Source organism: Mixophyes fleayi, chromosome 5, assembly GCF_038048845.1.
Source record: "Mixophyes fleayi isolate aMixFle1 chromosome 5, aMixFle1.hap1, whole genome shotgun sequence".
Lineage (NCBI taxonomy): Eukaryota > Metazoa > Chordata > Amphibia > Anura > Limnodynastidae > Mixophyes > Mixophyes fleayi.
In genome coordinates this window covers 268,273,291-268,291,996 of record NC_134406.1, presented here as the reverse complement: position 1 = coordinate 268,291,996, position 18,706 = coordinate 268,273,291, and the positions used below count along the sequence as shown (strand labels likewise).

Here is an 18,706-nt window from a genome sequence, read left to right as displayed (position 1 = left end):
AGGGGGAGAATGATGGAGGGGGGCAGAGTGTGATGGAGGGGAGCAGAGTGTGATGGAGGGGGGCAGAGTGTGATGGAGGGGGGCAGAGTGTGATGGAGGGGGGCAGAGTGTGATGGAGAGGGGCAGAGTGTGATGGAGGGGGGCAGGGTGTGATGGAGGGGAGCAGAGTGTGATAGAGGGGGGCAGAGTGTGATGGAGGGGAGCAGAGTGTGATGGAGGGGAGCAGAGTGTGATGGAGGGGGGCAGAGTGTGATGGAGGGGGGCAGTGTGTGATGGAGGGGGGCAGGGTGTGATGGAGGGGAGCAGAGTGTGATAGAGGGGGGCAGAGTGTGATGGAGGGGAGCAGAGTGTGATGGAGGGGAGCAGAGTGTGATGGAGGGGGGCAGAGTGTGATGGAGAGGGGCAGAGTGTGATGGAGGGGGGCAGGGTGTGATGGAGGGGAGCAGAGTGTGATAGAGGGGGGCAGAGTGTGATGGAGGGGAGCAGAGTGTGATGGAGGGGAGCAGAGTGTGATGGAGGGGGGCAGAGTGTGATGGAGGGGGGCAGAGTGTGATGGAGGGGGGCAGTGTGTGATGGAGGGGAGCAGAGTGTGATGGAGGGGGGCAGAGTGTGATGGAGGGGAGCAGAGTGTCATGGACAGGGGCAGTGTGTGATGGAGGGGAGCAGTGTGTGATGGAGGGGAGCAGAGTGTGATGGAGGGGGGCAGAGTGTGAAAAAGGGCACAGTGTATTGAGGTGGCCGTGTGATAAGGGGCACAGTGATTTAGCCTAGGGCGGCTAGAATAAGGTACTGCGTATCAGCATTTACGTTCTTTAATGAATTAGGCCTTTAATCTATATTTTACATATGAACATAGAGATCTCCTAACCTTGTACACAAAAGACCTCAAAATACATAAAAAAAACATATCCCAGTACAGTGCAGAGAAACAATTACGTTCTACTAAAAAGTTGCCACAAAGATGCACGTGTAAGGAGCATGTATCAAAAGTCAAAACCGCCACACATAGGAATACGGTGTTCAGCCCCAAACAGCAGGATTTACTAGTGTCAGCAATGCACCTGGGCACCGGTTTATGCATAGAAAATGGTTACGACCATCATTAAATATCAACAATTAATTATTATTGTCACCATTATCAAAACAATTGTCCCAAAATATAATGACATATTACTACTTGCCCCCCCTAATAGAATGATACAATTATATTGCCCCTTAATATAATAATAAATTAATATTGCCCCCTTAATCAAAAACGAATGATTGTTCTCACACTTATTATGACTATTGTGGCTTCTCTTATGTACTGAATGACGAGATATAAGAAGTGGTTTTGGAAAACCAAACTTTAGTACATTTCCTCCACATAAGATCTATGATACTATAAAAACACTTAAAGTGATAAACTAAAGAACGTAATGGCAGTGGAACATCCTGAAGCGTGACGAATCTATAGGAACACGTCTACCTGAAAAAATGATCATCACGCATGCAGAAGCTAGGGACATAAGGAGCAAACTACTTCTTAGCTCTTAGATATTACATGTAACAAGGGGACCAGAAGAAGTGAAACAAATGGACACTGTGGTGGCTCCAACTTCAAAGCTTGTATAACAAACCTCACAAAGAAGCCAAAATCGAATAAGTCACCCACAAAAGGAGAAGCTGTCACAATCGAGAAAACCAACACCTCAATGCAACAATGTAGCCTTTGTAATCACGTGTCACTATCACTGCTTCCCAAAGAGCATGTTCAGTTTTAGGAAAAACTGGCAAGGTCCCTGGGGTGTAAATGGAGAAGGAAGGGTGGGCTCCATTTAAAAGGCCCAGTCCAAGTCTTTTGTTCTGCCACTCTGACTGCACGCTTGTGGTTGCAACTGTGAGGTGCATTTGAAAGGAATGTCAAATCAGCCTCACTCTCTCAAACCTGGCGAAGAGGATGCAAGTGGAGACCAAGTAGCTCTATATTTGGCATGTCCGTGGGACACAAGGCATACTTACCAACTTTCTTCAGCTCTCTTCCGGGAGCCTGCCAGTGGAGGTGGGCGTAAGGGGCGGGGCGCCAAAAATTGTGTCATTTTGGATTCACCAGGAATCGCGGCGTTTGGGACCTAATTCTGCCCACTTCACTAGGAATTGGGCACTTCCTAGTGAAGTGGGCAGAATGCCACACTCTCCTGGGAGTCCGTGAGACTATTGCAAAATGCAGGAGTATCCCGGACATTTCGGGAGAGTTGGCAAGTATGACAAGTTCCCTCACAGAAAAGAGGGTGCTCCTGCTTGTTCTTGCAGGAGAGGCAAGGTGATAATTTTGAAGTTTGAGGCCAGGTGTACCAAAACATTTGGACTTGTGTGACTTCTCTGCTGCTATACACTAACATCTACTCTAGGAGCACCTAGGGCATGCTATGGCACCTGTTCCTCTAATTTGGTTACAATACATACAAAAATTCTATTGAATATGAGCAGGATAAAGGCGAAATAATGTTGAGGTAATGTACATGGTAAGTACTGTATGTAAAGTGCTATGGTGGAAAAGCGCTGGGGAAATGCCATGGCCATGGAAGATGTATTTTAGCATGGATAGATTGGTGAGGGTGGGGTGATGCCTAAATATGTTGCCTAGGGTCGCAAGGGGTTTTATTTGGCTCTGACTTGATACCGCCCACTGAAGCCTGAGGTGGGAGCAGGGTCGGACTGGCCCGCCGGGGAGCCAGGCTATTCCCCGGTAGGCCCCGACCCTAATCACTCCCCTCTTCATTGGTGAGGGGGAACCTGACACTTTAAAAAAAAAAAAACGTGATTGCGGCACCGACGCCCCTACTCTCTGCTGCGTCCGCACTGAATGTCGGGCGTGACGTCATCGCACCCGACATTCAGTGAAGATCGGCGCAGAGAGGAGGCGCAAGAAGAAAGAAGACAGAAGAAGACAAGAAAAGAGAAGAAAGAAGCCGATAAAAAAGGTAAGTGAAGGAACAGAAGCAAGGGGGGAGCATGGCGCCGAGTGAAGGGGGAGCATGGCGCAGAGTGAAGGGGGAGCAAAGGCAGCATGGCACAGTGTAAAGGGGGGAGCAAAGACAGCATAGGCAGCATAGCAGAGTGTGAAGGGGGAGCAAAGGCAGCATGGCAGAGAGTGAAGGAGGAGTAAAGGCAGCATGGCAGAGTGTGAAGGGGGAGTAAAGGCAGCATAGCAGAGTGTGAAGGGGGAGCAAAGGCAGCATGGCAGAGTGTGAAGGAGGAGTAAAGGCAGCATGGCAGAGTGTGAAGGAGGAGTAAAGGCAGCATGGCAGAGAGTGAAGGGGGAGCAAAGGCAGCATGGCACAGTGTGAAGGGGGAGCAAAGGCAGCATGGCAGAGTGTGAAGGGGGGCCAAAGCAGCATGGAGGGCGCAGTGTGATCATAAGGAGGCACAGTATGGTGATGAAGGATCACAGTAATGTATGTGTGATGGCACAGCGGGTTTGTGGAAGTGTAATGTGTGTGTGTGGTAGGTGGTGGCTAACTAATGGGTGCTATTTTGTTTGTGGGGTGAAGGTGGGGCAATTTAATTTTATAGAGGGGACTATTAATTTAAGATGGGGTGGTTTGGGGGCTATTAATTGAATATGGGGCTGAGTTTGAGGAGCATGAGGTCTATTTAGTAAATGTAAATATGAATTATTTAAATGGCAGTGACGGTTGCGGAAAATAGGTATATTTATTATACGTAAATGCTATTCATCTATTGCTGGGGCTGTTTGGAGGGAGGGAAATAGGTTTATTTATTAAATGGGAATACTATTACTTTAATGTTGGGGCTAGAGGAAGGCCTAAGTATTAATTGTGGGTCCTATTGATTTAACGCCGGGGCTGGTTGGAATTTTGTAAATGTACCCATTTTTTTTTTCCAAACAGGACCCCCAACATTCCAGGATCCAGACAAGATGCAACTAAAGAAACCAGCAGCCACAGGTGGTGAAAATGACAAGAACAGGTAGGGCAGTCTGTCAGATGTTCTGATTCTAGTGGGACAATCCCGATTTTTGGTGACTGTTCTGCCCAATCTAAGGGGCAAGTCAAGACTGTGTACTCTTTATATACACACTGCTTTCTTTATATACTACACTATGGTGCTCGCTGTCCTTTGTGGGCTGACCACTCCCCCTCTAGTGTCTGGTCTTGCGTCTATGATGGCTGACCACAACCCCTCTCGTGGGCCCCTAGCACTGCAGTCCCCCGGTGGGCCCTTCATGCCCCAGTCCGACACTGGGTGGAGGTGACTAAGCTATAGCCAGCTTGTAGATGCAAGGCAGGGGCGCACGCAGGGGGGTATAATACAGTGCTGCCGAAACGGAGCTGCTGCGCATGTGCGGGCACATGCGCGGAAGCTCTCTTGCTGGTTTTTTTTGGGGGGTGGAGGGGAAACTCCCCCTTAAAAATCCTCTGTGCGCCCCTGCAAGGGTCCAACAAGATAGACATCAGGCAACCAGGGAAGGGGGTACATCACTTCCAACATAATTTAAGGCAGGCCTGGCCAACCTATGGCTCCCCAGATAAAAACATAGAGAGGGTAGTAAGGCGCACGCGCAGTGAAGCTCAGACCCCAGACGCCACGGATGACCCAGCCCTAAGCAGACCCATAACTGAACTATATTTTTATCACCATAAAATTCTGATTGAGTTGCTGTCACTGCATATTGACCATTAATGCTACTCTATACAAGCCCTGTGTATATTATTTGGTCAGCATGAAAAATAAGCATTATTCACGTGTCCTCAAAGCTCTCAGAAAGCACTTTTTAAATTTGCCTCACTTCTCCCCTTATCCCTCATTGTATTGTTTTTACAGTTCTGCAATCTGAAAGCGTTAAGTAACGTTGCCTGGGACAGGACCCAGTGTGATACACACTGTGGGAGTCATAAGAGGACTACAGCACAAGTCACAGCACAATTAGGATCAATCACTGTCCATTACTGACTATCTCCCATGTAGTGTTACACTAACACAGAGGACATGTGATGTAACCTGGGGAAGATCCATCTGTGTCCTCTCTGGGATCAGTGAGCAGCAGCTGACAGGAGACTACTGAGGGAGACAAGTGCCCGTATTACTACTGCCTGTTGCTGCGTTACATGTGCACCACGTGACCGCCGCTGTCACATGACCCGTTGATGTCACATGACCCGCTGATGTCAGGCGCTGTAACCGCCCTCCGCCCCAGACCCCGCCCTCCGCCTCAGACCCCCGCCCTCCGCCTCAGACCCCGCCCCCCGCACCGGACCCCGCCAGGACTTCATGCTGAGGAGGAGAGATCCGAGCCTGGGAGCCGACCCGGCCTCCGACACCCGGGGGAGCCTGAGCCAGCCGAGCCGGGAGCTATACTACCGGTGATCACACAGGAGACCTCGCCCGAGTCCATGGACAACACGTCCATCATCACCCAGCTCAGCAACCCGAAGGAGGAGGGGATCCTGTCCTGTGCCCAGGAGAAGGGTGAGACACCCGGGGGGTGGTATGTGGTGCCCAGGAGGAGGGTGAGACACCCGGCGGTGGTGGTATGTGGTGCCCAGGAGGAGGGTGAGACACCCGGCGGTGGTGGTATGTGGTGCCCAGGAGGAGGGTGAGACACCCGGCGGTGGTGGTATGTGGTGCCCAGGAGGAGGGTGAGACACCCGGCGGTGGTGGTATCCTGTGCCCAGGAGAAGGGTGAGACACCCGGTGGACGGGGCTGGTGCCCAGGAGAAGGGTGAGACACCCGGGGGACGGGGGTGGTGCCCAGGAGAAGGGTGAGACACCCGGTGGACGGGGCTGGTGCCCAGGAGAAGGGTGAGACACCCGAGGGACGGGGCTGGTGCCCAGGAGAAGGGTGAGACACCCGGGGGGTGGTCTGTGGTGCCCAGGAGGAGGGTGAGACACCCGGCGGTGGGGATGTCATCTCATGTCCAGGTGAAGGGTGAGACACCCGGGGGTGGTGCCCAGGAGGAGGGCGAGACACCCGGCGGTGGTGGTATCTTTTGCCCAGGAGAAGGGTGAGACACCCAGGGGTGGTGCCCAGGAGAAGGGTGAGACCCCTGAGGAGTGGTGGTATCCTGTGCCCAGGAGAAGGGTGAGACACCCGGGGGACGGGGGTGGTGCCCAGGAGAAGGGTGAGACACCCGGGGGACGGGGGTGGTGCCCAGGAGAAGGGTGAGACACCCGGGGGATGGGGGTGGTGCCCAGGAGAAGGGTGAGACACCCGGGGGGTAGTGGTATGTGGTGCCCAGGAGAAGGGTGAGACCCCTGAGGGGTGGTGGTATCCTGTGCCCAGGAGAAGTGTGAGACACCTGGGGGTGGTGCCCAGGAGAAGGGTGAGACCCCTGAGGGGTGGTGGTATTCTGTGCCCAGGAAAAGGGTGAGACACCCAGGGGGTGGTATGTGGTGCCTAGGAGGAGGGTGGAGGGTGAGACACCTGGGGGTGGTATATGTGGTGCCTAGGAGGAGGGTGGAGGGTGAGACACCTGGGGGTGGTATATGTGGTGCCTAGGAGGAGGGTGGAGGGTGAGACACCCAGGGGGTGGTATGTGGTGCCTAGGAGGAGGGTGGAGGGTGAGACACCTGGGGGTGGTATATGGTGCCTAGGTGGAGGGTGAGACACCTGGGGGGTAGTGGTTTGTGGTGCCCAGGAGAAGGGTGAGACCCCTGAGGAGTGGTGGTATCCTGTGCTCAGGAGAAGGGTGAGACACCCGGGGGACGGGGGTGGTGCCCAGGAGAAGGGTGAGACACCCGGGGGACGGGGGTGGTGCCCAGGAGAAGGGTGAGACACCCGGGGGACGGGGGTGGTGCCCAGGAGAAGGGTGAGACACCCGGGGGACGGGGGTGGTGCCCAGGAGAAGGGTGAGACACCCGGGGGACGGGGGTGGTGCCCAGGAGAAGGGTGAGACACCCGGGGGACGGGGGTGGTGCCCAGGAGAAGGGTGAGACACCCGGGGGACGGGGGTGGTGCCCAGGAGAAGGGTGAGACACCCGGGGGACGGGGGTGGTGCCCAGGAGAAGGGTGAGACACCCGGGGGACGGGGGTGGTGCCCAGGAGAAGGGTGAGACACCCGGGGGGTAGTGGTATGTGGTGCCCAGGAGAAGGGTGAGACCCCTGAGGGGTGGTGGTATCCTGTGCCCAGGAGAAGGGTGAGACCCCTGAGGGGTGGTGGTATTCTGTGCCCAGGAAAAGGGTGAGACACCCAGGGGGTGGTATGTGGTGCCTAGGAGGAGGGTGGAAGGTGAGACACCTGGGGGTGGTATGTGGTGCCTAGGAGAAGGGTGGAGGGTGAGACACCTGGGGGTGGTGCCCAGGAGGAGGGTGAGACACCTGGGGGTGGTGCCCAGGAGGAGAGTGAGACACCCGGTGGGTGGTGGTATCCTGTGCCCTGGAGAAGGGTGAGACACCCGGGGGGTGGTGGTATCCTGTGCCCAGGAGAAGGGTGAGACACCCGGGGGGTGGTGGTATCCTGTGCCCAGGAGAAGGCTGAGACACCTGGGGGGTGGTGGTATACTGTGCCCAGGAGAAGGGTGAGACCCCCGTGGGGGGTGGGGATGTCATCTCATGTCCAGGAGTAGGGTGAGATGCCCGAGGATGGGGGTGGCATGGAGGTTGAGACACTCGTGAAAGGGGCAGTATCTTGTGGTAAGGAGCAGAGTGAGACACCCAGTGTAGGGGGTGGCTATCCTGTATCCAGGTTTGGGGGTAGCAGCCTTGTGGCCTGGGAAGGGTACTTGGGAGGCCTTCTGTCCTGTGTTCAAGTAAGATTAAGATACAGAGGACAGGTGAGATACCCAGGCTATGGCATTCTATTCTGTGCCCAGAGAAGGGGTAAGGTAACCAAGGAAGGCTGTCGCTATACTGTGCCCAAGAGGGGGTGACACCTGGGGTGTGGGTCCTGTGTTGACCTTGGATTATATAGGAGAAGCAGGAGACACTCCGTGAGGGGGTCATCCACCTGGGAAAAGGTTGAGACAAGAAGGGACGTTATTTGTTCATTAGAGGAATAAGACACCCTGCTATGTGTGCGCACTGGGCATAGGCTACCACCCCCTGTCACTGTTTGAAGCACATTTTTGTGGTACGATGAGCACTGTGGTTCGGTACTAAGTTGATAGAAAAGTGGACAGTGGTTCAAATGTCACAGGGGCACAACTATGTAGGGATAAAGGAACTGTGCAGGCAGGTGACAGGCTAGGATGGTTTGACTGGGGAGATTGCTGAAATTACCTGTCGCACATGGTATTGTCTGGCTAGCATAATGGGGCATAGGGGGCAAGACAATTGTCTATGGTATCTAAAGGCAGGAGACTAAAGGAGGGCTATGGCTTTGGGTAACCTGGGTCTCCAGTGCTATGGCCAGAGCACAGGGTGACAAGAGATTGGAAGTATGGATAGGGCTGATCATGGTTGGTTAGAACCTGGCATAGGATGATAGATGGCAGGGAATGGTAAGGCCGGAGTATGGCAGTGGGTGGTAGAAGGTTGTAACAGTTTTTAAATAGTGCAGAGGTTTGTTAAATGATTTGATTTTGGTTATATTACAGTTTAATTGTAGATTTTTTTTTTAGTAATATCTTTGAAATATGAAGTTTTTATTTGCATATTGTCTTTTTTTGTGCCAGCATTAATACGGTGGTCACTTACGCTGATCTTATAAAAGGAAACCATATTCTAATAGAAAACATTCTGTCCCTTTTGTTCATCAGTCTGTTTGGGTCAGTCTAACGAAAACATCTGTCTATTAGTATAATATAACAAGTATTCACATGTATGGCTGAAAATTTCCACTGGTCCGTACAGACAGAGAATCCAGAGTTTTTATCATCTAGGCTACTGGTTGCTGTGATGGTAGTGCTGGGTCAGCTTGTCTCTTACAGTACAATAACTGGAGGAGCTCAGAAGTGTCAATGAGCCTATTTTTTTTTTTTTTTTCCCAACACAAGATAAAGAAATTGTCAAATCGGAAAATGACCACTATATCTTCAGAGGGGGGGGGGGTCTCTTACATCTTGTCCTGGCTCTGTGCCTACATGACCGTTAACATGAGTTGTGGGCATTCCTTTACCGTGGCGTCTATTGGATGTACACTATCTTGAGTTTTTATAAAGAAATACACTTTATAAGTGTATGTAAATTTGTTTTATACCTTGTGATTCACTTGATGACTGGAGCCAGGGGAGAAATGATGCGAGTTGCATGCTTGCAAATCTATAAACAAACTTTTCTTTTTTTTTTTTTTTTGTTCCTTCAGTAATGTCTTTTAAAAGTTAATGTTCTGTAATCAGTGTTAGAAAAACAAAACATCGAGTTAATGTATTTTGGTTATGATAATCTGCTATTTGTGTGCGGCGGTTAGGTCTTGTCTAATGCAAGAGTATTTTTCCACGAAAAACTCTTAATCATGAACTACGTACGGCCCATGGGCAGCTGCAAGGCTGACGCTCTTCCGTATGAGTTAAAGGTCTCCCATGTGCACAGCAGAGGCCGTGCGACAAAGTTCATGGATCTCTGAACTGCGCTATTCCTCCAGCGGTTTTCTCTAGTGGCGTTCCCAGTTCTGGCGCAGCTTAAGAAACTGCTCACTGTGAGCCACTTCGGACAGATTGGGGCTTATGACCAGTTCCTAATGGTCTATGGCCAAACTTATCATAGATCTAGTTGATTGGCACCTTGGCATAGCGTCTGGATCTGCCCATGTATATTAGATTGGTGTAACTAGCAGGGCCCATTGAAGACTTCCAGTTAATGAACAGGTGCATTGGGTGTAGGAGTTTGGAGGGAGACCGCTTTCATAAACTGTAGGTGTATAATTGTATATGCTGTGGACTGAGAAATGCCCCTTGTCCTCTACAGCTGTTTCCACCCAGAGCGGTGCGCAAACAATCTACACAACTTCATACACAATGGCATGTGCAGGCATTGGCTTGTGAAGTAGATGCTTCTGTACATTGCCTGTGAAACCTGTGGTTTGTCATCTTTTGTAATGAGGTTTAATTTTTTTTTTTAACACTGCAAATGGAAGCCTTCTGTTGATGCTTCATAAACCACTTTCCTTTCCCTAAGGCACCAGATACAGGAGCTTAATTGTGGTGATTTGTCACCATAACTGTCCAGGCTTTTAAGGACGCAGCTGGAAACTGGAACTCTGGACAGTTGGTTAAAGGATTTTGGAGGTTAATAATTGGGCTTGTTGCAGCAAATGGGGAGATATTAGATACTAGCCAGTGCCTTTGGCAATAATTATTTTAAGTCCCTGTACGCCATTAAGTAAGAGGCGGGCCCTCGGGCAGCCTGTGGCCCTCTGAGCCTTCATCTGTGGCCCCAGCTCCTTCCTCCTTGATTGTGGTGGTTTTTATTTTAATAGCATGTAACTCTTGTTTAAAATCCCTTTTTATATATTACAGATAGGTGTCTCCTTCTTTGATTAAATGTATTGTTTTAAATTAGGTTGGAGAGCCATCCTGGTTCCCCATCGTAGATGTACGCCATTCTGACTTGTGAATACCATTAGTAAATTGGTCCATCAAAATATGTCTTCAATGAGGGACATTTTGCATGCTGATGACCGGAACGGTGTCTGAGCCCTAGGCAAAAGTCTGATTAGTTGCTATCGTTTTCCTGGACTGCTTAGTCTCCCTCAGTCTGTGTGTGTTAGGGAATTTAAACTGTAAACTCCAATGGGGCAGGTACTGATGTGAATGAGTTCTCTGTACAGCGCTGTGGAATCAGTGGTGCTATATAAATAGATGATGAAGAAGGCAGTTGCATCTTGTTGCTATGGATTATTCAATTTTTGACCCTTCCTCCATAATTACCAGTGCACCAGTTCTTCAAACATACATTTGGAAAAGTCTGCAGTTTATATACTTGTGTCTCAATTGGGTAGAATAATGTGATAATTGCTTTGTGTCTCTCTACAAAATATAGAAAATAAAATTGCAAGGTAGTCTGAGATGGGTACAGCTTTGTAACAAAAAAAAAATGTAGTTTTAATGCAAGTTGAAATGTTAAATACACAATTGTCTACATTTTCCCCTTTTCCTGTATGGGAACCTCCATCTTTACATTACTCTAAATGATGCCTGACCTTTGAACTGCTGGAATCTGGATGGTATAAATGCATCTGGGTGGATTAGTACATATAATGCTTTTGTAAGTGTGAACATTCAGGCCTAGAGTTTAATTTTGACTTTGTTTCCTAACGTCCCAGGAATGTTGAAAATTGATGCCAAAGAACATTTTGATTTTAGTCCCACAAATAGCACATGTATAAGTGACTGCCAAATATCCCTACAAGTTTTTCACACGTGTTTAAAGGAAATCAACAGTTTGACATTCAGTAAAGTTGGATATGTGTCTGCTGATTAGTCCTGGGGCAGGTTTGGGTGATATGTGACGGTCTGCTGTGGAACTAACAGTCTCAGCATTCAGTGTTGGCTCATGTGCAGCTCCAGTGCTATAAAAACTATATGCATCTTTTTATTTATTAATCCATTCTGATTGTGCGTTTGAGACTGCAAGTTTCTGTAAATTCATTTTAACGCACTGTGTAATGTTAGTGAAGTCAGTATCTAGGACAATCGACTTGAACCGTGTCAGGTATAGCCAACACCAAGACTTCAGCTGATTTACAGGAATTGGTTTTCGGGGACGGTTGAAGGGCCATATATTGTAGAAGACGTCACTTGCTGTCTGATGTGACTGCCTGAAATACCGGGTGGTCTCTAGCTGACAGAGCGGTTTTCACAGTCATGGCAGAAGCCAGTTGAGAGAGAACTAGACATGATCATATCTGTCTATACATATTACAGTATGTAACCAAATCTGAGTAGATCTAACACCCTCTGATTATATGACCAACACCTCGTTGTAGAGCACATATAAACTCTGCGTGTCACTGAGAGGTAGTCTGGGGCTTGGTACACCAAAAAATAAATATATAAAATATTATATAATTCATTTTTTTGGGGTAGGGGGAGCTGCTGTCACATTTCTTGGGGAAAGGGGGAGAGGCCTTGGAAAGGTAGGTGAGTGGTTAGGGGCAGTTGTTACCACTCATCTCTAGATCGACCCTGTCCTACACAATCAAAATCCAGCGTGTGGTATCAGCTGACCACTGAAGAGCTTGCACTCTACCCGCCTTGGACAGGAATTAGCAGCAGAACTTTGAAGAGGAGTCTAGTGCCGTAGATGCCGACACGTGGTGGGTTGTGAGCAGCAATTTCGATCGTTATAGATGGCTACAATCCAGACGTATGTGCCCAAAGATCTGATCAGATAGCAGTGATCATGTGCCGGCATCTCACAATACATCACCTTGTTCAGAGATAACACAGGAGCTATGTCTAGCACAGGGATGTTTTGGGGCTAGTGTCTTAAAAACTGCCCTTAGTATATAAATATATCCTTAAATGTTCTATAGTCATCTTCATACAAGCAGATTGAAATGGAGGGGAGGGAGGCTGAAGTGTCATTCTGCTAGACCCTGCTGCCCCCCTGCTTGGTGTAGGTTGCCAAGTAACAGCATAGATGTCGCCCTTATAGCGAGTCGTGATCAGCGTGACCCAACTAATGGCACTTGTGCTGCTTGGTGCCCCTGTCTCTCTGTTTTGTCACAATTTCCACCATAATTAGAAATGTTCATAAAGACAATGTTGTAATATTGCTGCACTGTGGTGCTTGGCACATTCATGTACATCTGTGTGTGAGGTCTTGCTAGGTGCTCCGGCATGAACACTGTTGCAGTTTCCCATCCTGCAGGGTTGTGTTTTGATTGCTGTTTTCCTCTTGTGCCTTCATGTTGTCAGCTTGGAATGATTTGTGGGTCAGAGCAGAATGTGAATCATAAAATCATGCTGTTTGAAGCGGGTCACTTGTGAGGGCTTTCCACTGCTGCTCACAAGATTTAAAGGTTTATTTCAGGCAGTGTATCCAGTAGGGAATCCTCACCTGTCTTCCCCCAGAACAGTATTGGGAAGATCAATATCTGTCGGGTGGTTGAAATGAATAGCTCTCTGCTCTTTAGCTAGCTCTGCCGTGCTTGTACATAAACTGTCACTCCTGGTTCCATTGATACATTACAAGCAGCAATAACTTGTGTCATGTTCTCTTTTTATTCCAAATTGCTTATTAGTTGCTAGATTTACAGTTTGTTTTATTTACTTCTTTGTGCTGTAATATATTTTGCACCAATAACTTATAGGTCAGTTGTTCTTTAGTATCTGCCCTTTAGATGCCCGTGTAGATCAATCTTTTTTTTTTTTTTTTCTTTGTGCAATCATGTTAGATAAAATTTTGGATTGGCCACACGCACTTCTTTACTCTTCTTCTTTGGCTGTTTGGTGTTATTTAGCTGCTAAGTCAGTCTTTATCTATTCAATACAATGAAATGTGGATGGCCAGATTGATCTTTAATTCAATCGGGGCAAGTGGAAAATTTTCATCTAAAAGGATCAGATTGGAACGGATTGAAGTATGTGTATTATAATTGTACAGTTAAACAATCCTAAAACTGTGCCACACTGTACACGTGTTCCTGGTCCGCCAGTCCAAAATTGTAATGCATTGCACCCACTATGTAATAGGATGCTGAAAATACAGGACATGATGGTTTTTGGGTACAACTTAGGAAAATCTATTAATTGATTAAAAATGATGCATGTGGTTGGTTAGTAGGTTGTTTTGCCCCCCCCCCCTCCTCCCCCATTTAAATTACTTGAAAAAACATTAATATGATATATAATATCTCAATTGCATAATTGATGTGACTGTACATAAATACAATAGATTCTTCACAGACTGAAACATGAATATGTGGCCAGCTTTGCAATTCTCTCTAAGGTTATGGCCCACCAAAGATAATAATTGAGAGCATCGTTCAAAGATATGATGCAAATTTGAACATTTTGATTGCACGGTGCTTGACCCAACTTGATCACTATGTCCGTGATTGGATTCACAATTATGCTGCCTCTGGATTCGCTTACGTTATCAAGGTAATTAGATTTGCATTGTGGTACAAATTGTTGGATGACCTGATTGTTTGTGAAAAGATTTTTGAATACCTTTCTTAGTATTGAGGTGCTCATTCATAGGGCAATCCGGACTGCCCTACCTGACCGCTGAGAGGTATTTAGATTCGTCTAATCACATACATGCACGTGAAAGATCTATCTGTTTGGATGCTCCTTCCATCCATCTCTGATGACTTATCCTAAGACTGATAGAAGAACTAATACAGCTGGGACAAACCGCAGGGGGGGGGGGGAATTCAGTTACCGCGAAGTGTCTCACTGATTTTCCGGAAACCCTTTGAGGTGGAAATTTCTGTAAAGTCTCCACTCATTTTTGGGGTGTGAAGGATCATGAGCAGAGGTTTTTACCATGATGTACTTGGCGCGATGTCCGTGCGTCACATCGCCAACAATTGAATCCCCCCCCCCCTCTTCATTAAGAGATCCTGTTGGTCCTAGATATGACATATTGACTCCCATAGTAACTTCCTTCTAAGATTGTTCTGCTACATCTCGCCCAGGAGCAGAATAAGCAACTTGTTTAGCTTCAACAGAAAGCTGCTCCAAGCAGCATAACACCATTATCCCAATTTTTATTATTTTTCTGCCATAAACAAGGTCGTATTAGATTGGCGTTTAACTCAAATTTTAAAGAACAGGCAGACTTCCCGCAATGATTTTTAGCCAGCGGGGATGTATATTTCAGTCGCACTGCATTATTTTATGTTGTATAATGGTCTAGAGTGTGCAGTTATTGATTGACTTCATTGTTCCCTAACCAGTGTTTGCTGTCGTGTAATTCAGCCTTTGTTTAGTTTTTTTTTAACACTGTAGTTTTCTTTTCTTTTCCTCTGTTCTCTTCTGACCGGAATTCCCTAATATTGCTCTTTGGTGAGAGACTGAAATAACCAGCTGGGTAGAATTCCACACATATCATTCGGTTGTTCAGTGATTAACCTGAATATCTGGATTAGCTCCTATCTGCACACCATTATAGCTCTTCACCTCTGGAAACCAATTATATTTGCTCTACAGTCTCATTTACACCGATGTCTGTGTTCTGTGTGTGTTCCTGTGCAGTCCGCTTGGATCAGACATGGATATACGTAGAGATTATTGATCCCTATGCAATGAGTTTTTAGCAGTGTGTGCACACTCGGTGGTTAGATTCCCTATGTGCTGGTCTGTATATATCAGTGATTCCCAACCAGAGGTTCGGGATCCTCTAGGGGTATGTGCAGTGTTCCCTGAGGGTTCTCAGGAAAAATAATCCGCAATGGCTACAGTATTGTCCTTATTGTCATGTGGCTGCCTCTACTTGTGATGTGTCTGGTGATATATGAAGTCCGGGAAGGGAGGCGGTAGAATTACCAGAATGGGCTGTTGCCATCTAGAACTGCAAGTTGCCAGAGATTTTCTGTAGCTAGCGAGGTACTTGTAGTTCTACAGTATCTGGAGATATGAACCTTTACTGTAGTAACATTGGAGTCTGTTCTTCTTTGCAGTGATTTCAGTGGGCTAGACAGGTTGTTGCTTAGTTTGAGTGTGTGTGTGTGTGTGTGTGTGTGTGTGTGTGTGTGTGTGTGTGTGTGTGTGTGTGTGTGTGTGTGTGTGTGTGCACCATTTTATTTAGGTAATGATGCTCACAGGCCCAGTCATTTCTGAAAAACACCCCTGGCTGGGGGCTGCAGATAATTGCCTCCTCCTGAAGTGCAAGCTTTTCAACAAGAAAAAAACCATGTTTCCTTCCTAGTTAATAACAAATGTAAACAAAGAGGCGAATAGTCTCTTTCTGGTGAGAATCAACCTTGGCTCGTTGGTTAAACAAGGGAAGTAAAACACACAGACAGATTGAGCATAATGAACTGCTGAATCTGATCAGCCATGTGCTGAGTTGCCAACTCCCCCCTCCAAAACATCTTTATGACCAACAAAGAGATAATCTCTCACAATGCAAGAGAATAAAATATGGTGATTACATCAAAATGGGTTTTACATGTATTGGACATCGAGAGCAACCAGAACTACAGTGTGTTTGTGGTGAAGTGCCAGTGGGGGAAAAGGGCATTGGAGCCACTGGTATAGACGGTGGCTCAGTGGTTAGCACCTCTGCCTCTCAGCACTGGGGTCATGAGTTCAATTCCTGACCATGGCCTCTTATCAGTATGGAGCTTGTATGTTCTCCCTGTGTTTGCGTGGGTTTCCTCCGGGTGCTCCGGTTACCCCCCACACTCCAAAAATATACTGGTAGGTTAATTGGCTGCTATCAAATTGATCCTAGTCTGTCTGTCTGTGTGTGTGTTAGGGAATTTAGACTGTAAGCTCTAATGGGGCAGGGACTGATGAGAGTGAGTTCTCTGTACAGCGATGTATAGATAATCCTTATTACAAAGGGATCAATGTCTGCAACTCAGAGAATTCTCTTCTCTGCCTGTCTCATTGGTGCTTCACTCGGAACACACGTGTCACTGTCTGCCCAATGCTTTATAAGGCTCAAATACCTGATCAGCACAGCATCAGATATGGCTGGAACATACTAGTAACATATACATCTGAATTCTGCACCACTAATGACAATATACATTTGTATACCTATTTCTCTAGGGAGCACTGACGGCTGTGTGGATTGTAGCACACGGCATATTACCTGACCACTGATTCATTTACTGGTAATTGGTGTGATTTTATTTACTGCCGGGGGTTGATTTGTATTACATCACCTCTTTTACTTTGCTCACACTTCAAAATTCAACAGTTCAATGTAAAATATGACCCTAGGTAGATGCAGCCTTGATTTGCATCCGTTGAAACTATGTGTTTAATGTTCTGATCTTGTGGCTGTAACTGTGAGTTCTGCGGGCTGGAGGCAGGTTGTGGATGTTTAGGCTGAAGGTAGAACGCCTGGAATGTGTTTTGTTGCCACTGATGATCTGAGAATTCCTAGAAGCTTGTTATAATAATCTGTAAGTGATAACATCTCTCAGCAGCAATCCTTCTGGTGACTTGTCTGCAAAGTACAGATGTTACAAACGTTACTGCATGAGCTGTGGGGGTTCGGGGCTGTGTTTAATGCCCCGGTGACGGCATTCTACATTAACAATGTATTAGCTGCAAGCAGACCGCAGGAGTGCGCTAATGCCCTTTAATGAGACCGTATTGCTTTGCCGTCTGTCACATCTGTTAGATCACCTGTAAAGAAAGTAGACAAACTGTCGCTCTCTGGCTGCTGAAGAACTAATAGTTCCAGCATGCTCTGCCAGCCAAGTTTAAATTTTCTATTGGCTTATTTTTTGTGCTTCTGTGGCATAAAACGGCATACATGAACACTGATTAATACTGTAGGGATGTGGAACGATCTGTTCTATTCCAATGGAAATATATGTGTGATTTGTAAATGCTTAAATAGATCCTGTGTATTTTAAAAACTGTGGTTTATGTAGATTTTTTTTATTTATTTTTCTCCCCTGAATCAAGCAGTGTTGTTCCGTGTATGAGGTTCTTAGTTGGTTATTGTGGTGAAGCTCTCGATTTTTGTGATAACGTGGTCACTTGGACTCTGCACCATTTTTATTTATGAATATTTCATTTTTACCGTCTCCTGAAAGTGATAGCTCCCAGTCATGTTAATGCAGAGCTATGTAGGAGAACGGTTATCCAGAAAGTTATAACACCCAGAATAATCATTTGATGCAGCTCAAACAGGCAGATATTGCCGGTTGCCTAACCCTACAATCACTGTGAGGAGCTCTTCTACACAATGAAGAGTGGAATCTCAGGGGCAGTTTGGGGGAACAAAGGGCTCATTGTAAAATATATGTATAGGCACGGCATTCCAAATAAAGAACCTGAAATCCCAAGTCTTCTAGACAGTACCTTCAGTGAGGGCTTGATGTAAAATACTTTAGCAATGATGGCGTAAACATTTTTACTGTGGTACAGATTATACACATAAAGTCTGTGTAACTGTGAAATGAGGCTGAATTCTTAATATCTTGCTTGCAGATTTGACGTTCCCTCACAAGCCTATATTTCAGTATGTGTATTGCCATCTTCCTATTTTGCAACTTCGTTTCAGGAAGTATATTTCGGCTGCAGTGTGTTACACAGACAGACATCACTACTGCTTCCTACTCTTTGGCCACACACACTGCAGCATTGAACAGGCCTGGTACAGGTCTTAACCTACAACCTGTGTTTTTGCCGCTAATACAATGCAAGTAAACGGGTCTGACGATGGAGCCCATTGTTTCCAGTCCCGCATACCCACTTGCGTTTTCATTTGCATTTTGAATGCATTGTTTTCTTCCAAACTTTTTGCCCCATTTGGTGCATTTAATGCAAGTTAAATGCATTTAGGTCAATAGTGACCTCCCAAATTACAGTGCTGGTGTCATGCGGTGTCGCCGGGTTTTTAAACACAAATTAAATGCAATTGGGTACACTACCTTACCGCTGGTACGTGGCCTCTAAACATGATGCCTATTAATCTGATCAATAATAATAATCTAGGGCCATACTTTCACAGCCTGTGGGTCTAGCTAAAATTTGGGCGAGCCCTGGAGCTGTTATTAAACACAAGTTGCAGCATACTCTGTCAGGGATCCCCTAATTTCTGGCCATAGTTTGTCAACGTTCTATAACAGAACTGCCACTGTGTACGTAATATGGTCAGAAAGGAGCTTTTATCAGATACTTTGTA

General features: G+C 47.0%; 1 protein-coding gene and 1 long non-coding RNA gene across 3 annotated transcripts in view; both read left to right on the top strand.

The window, feature by feature from the left end:
• LOC142159310 (uncharacterized) overlaps positions 1 to 18,706 on the top strand; it is a 361,481-nt gene that overhangs the window by 87,240 nt on the left and 255,535 nt on the right. The gene's annotated exons all lie outside the window — the stretch shown is intronic.
• LOC142159304 (CTD small phosphatase-like protein) overlaps positions 5,230 to 18,706 on the top strand; it is a 56,118-nt gene continuing 42,641 nt past the window's right edge. Inside the window, exon 1 of one of the 2 annotated variants that reach the window (XM_075214075.1) lies at positions 5,230 to 5,472. In XM_075214075.1, the coding sequence (XP_075070176.1) occupies positions 5,397 to 5,472 (76 nt within the window). In that variant the 5' untranslated portion in view covers positions 5,230 to 5,396. The remainder of the gene's footprint in view (positions 5,473 to 18,706) is intronic. The other variant, XM_075214078.1, reaches the window with a different exon arrangement.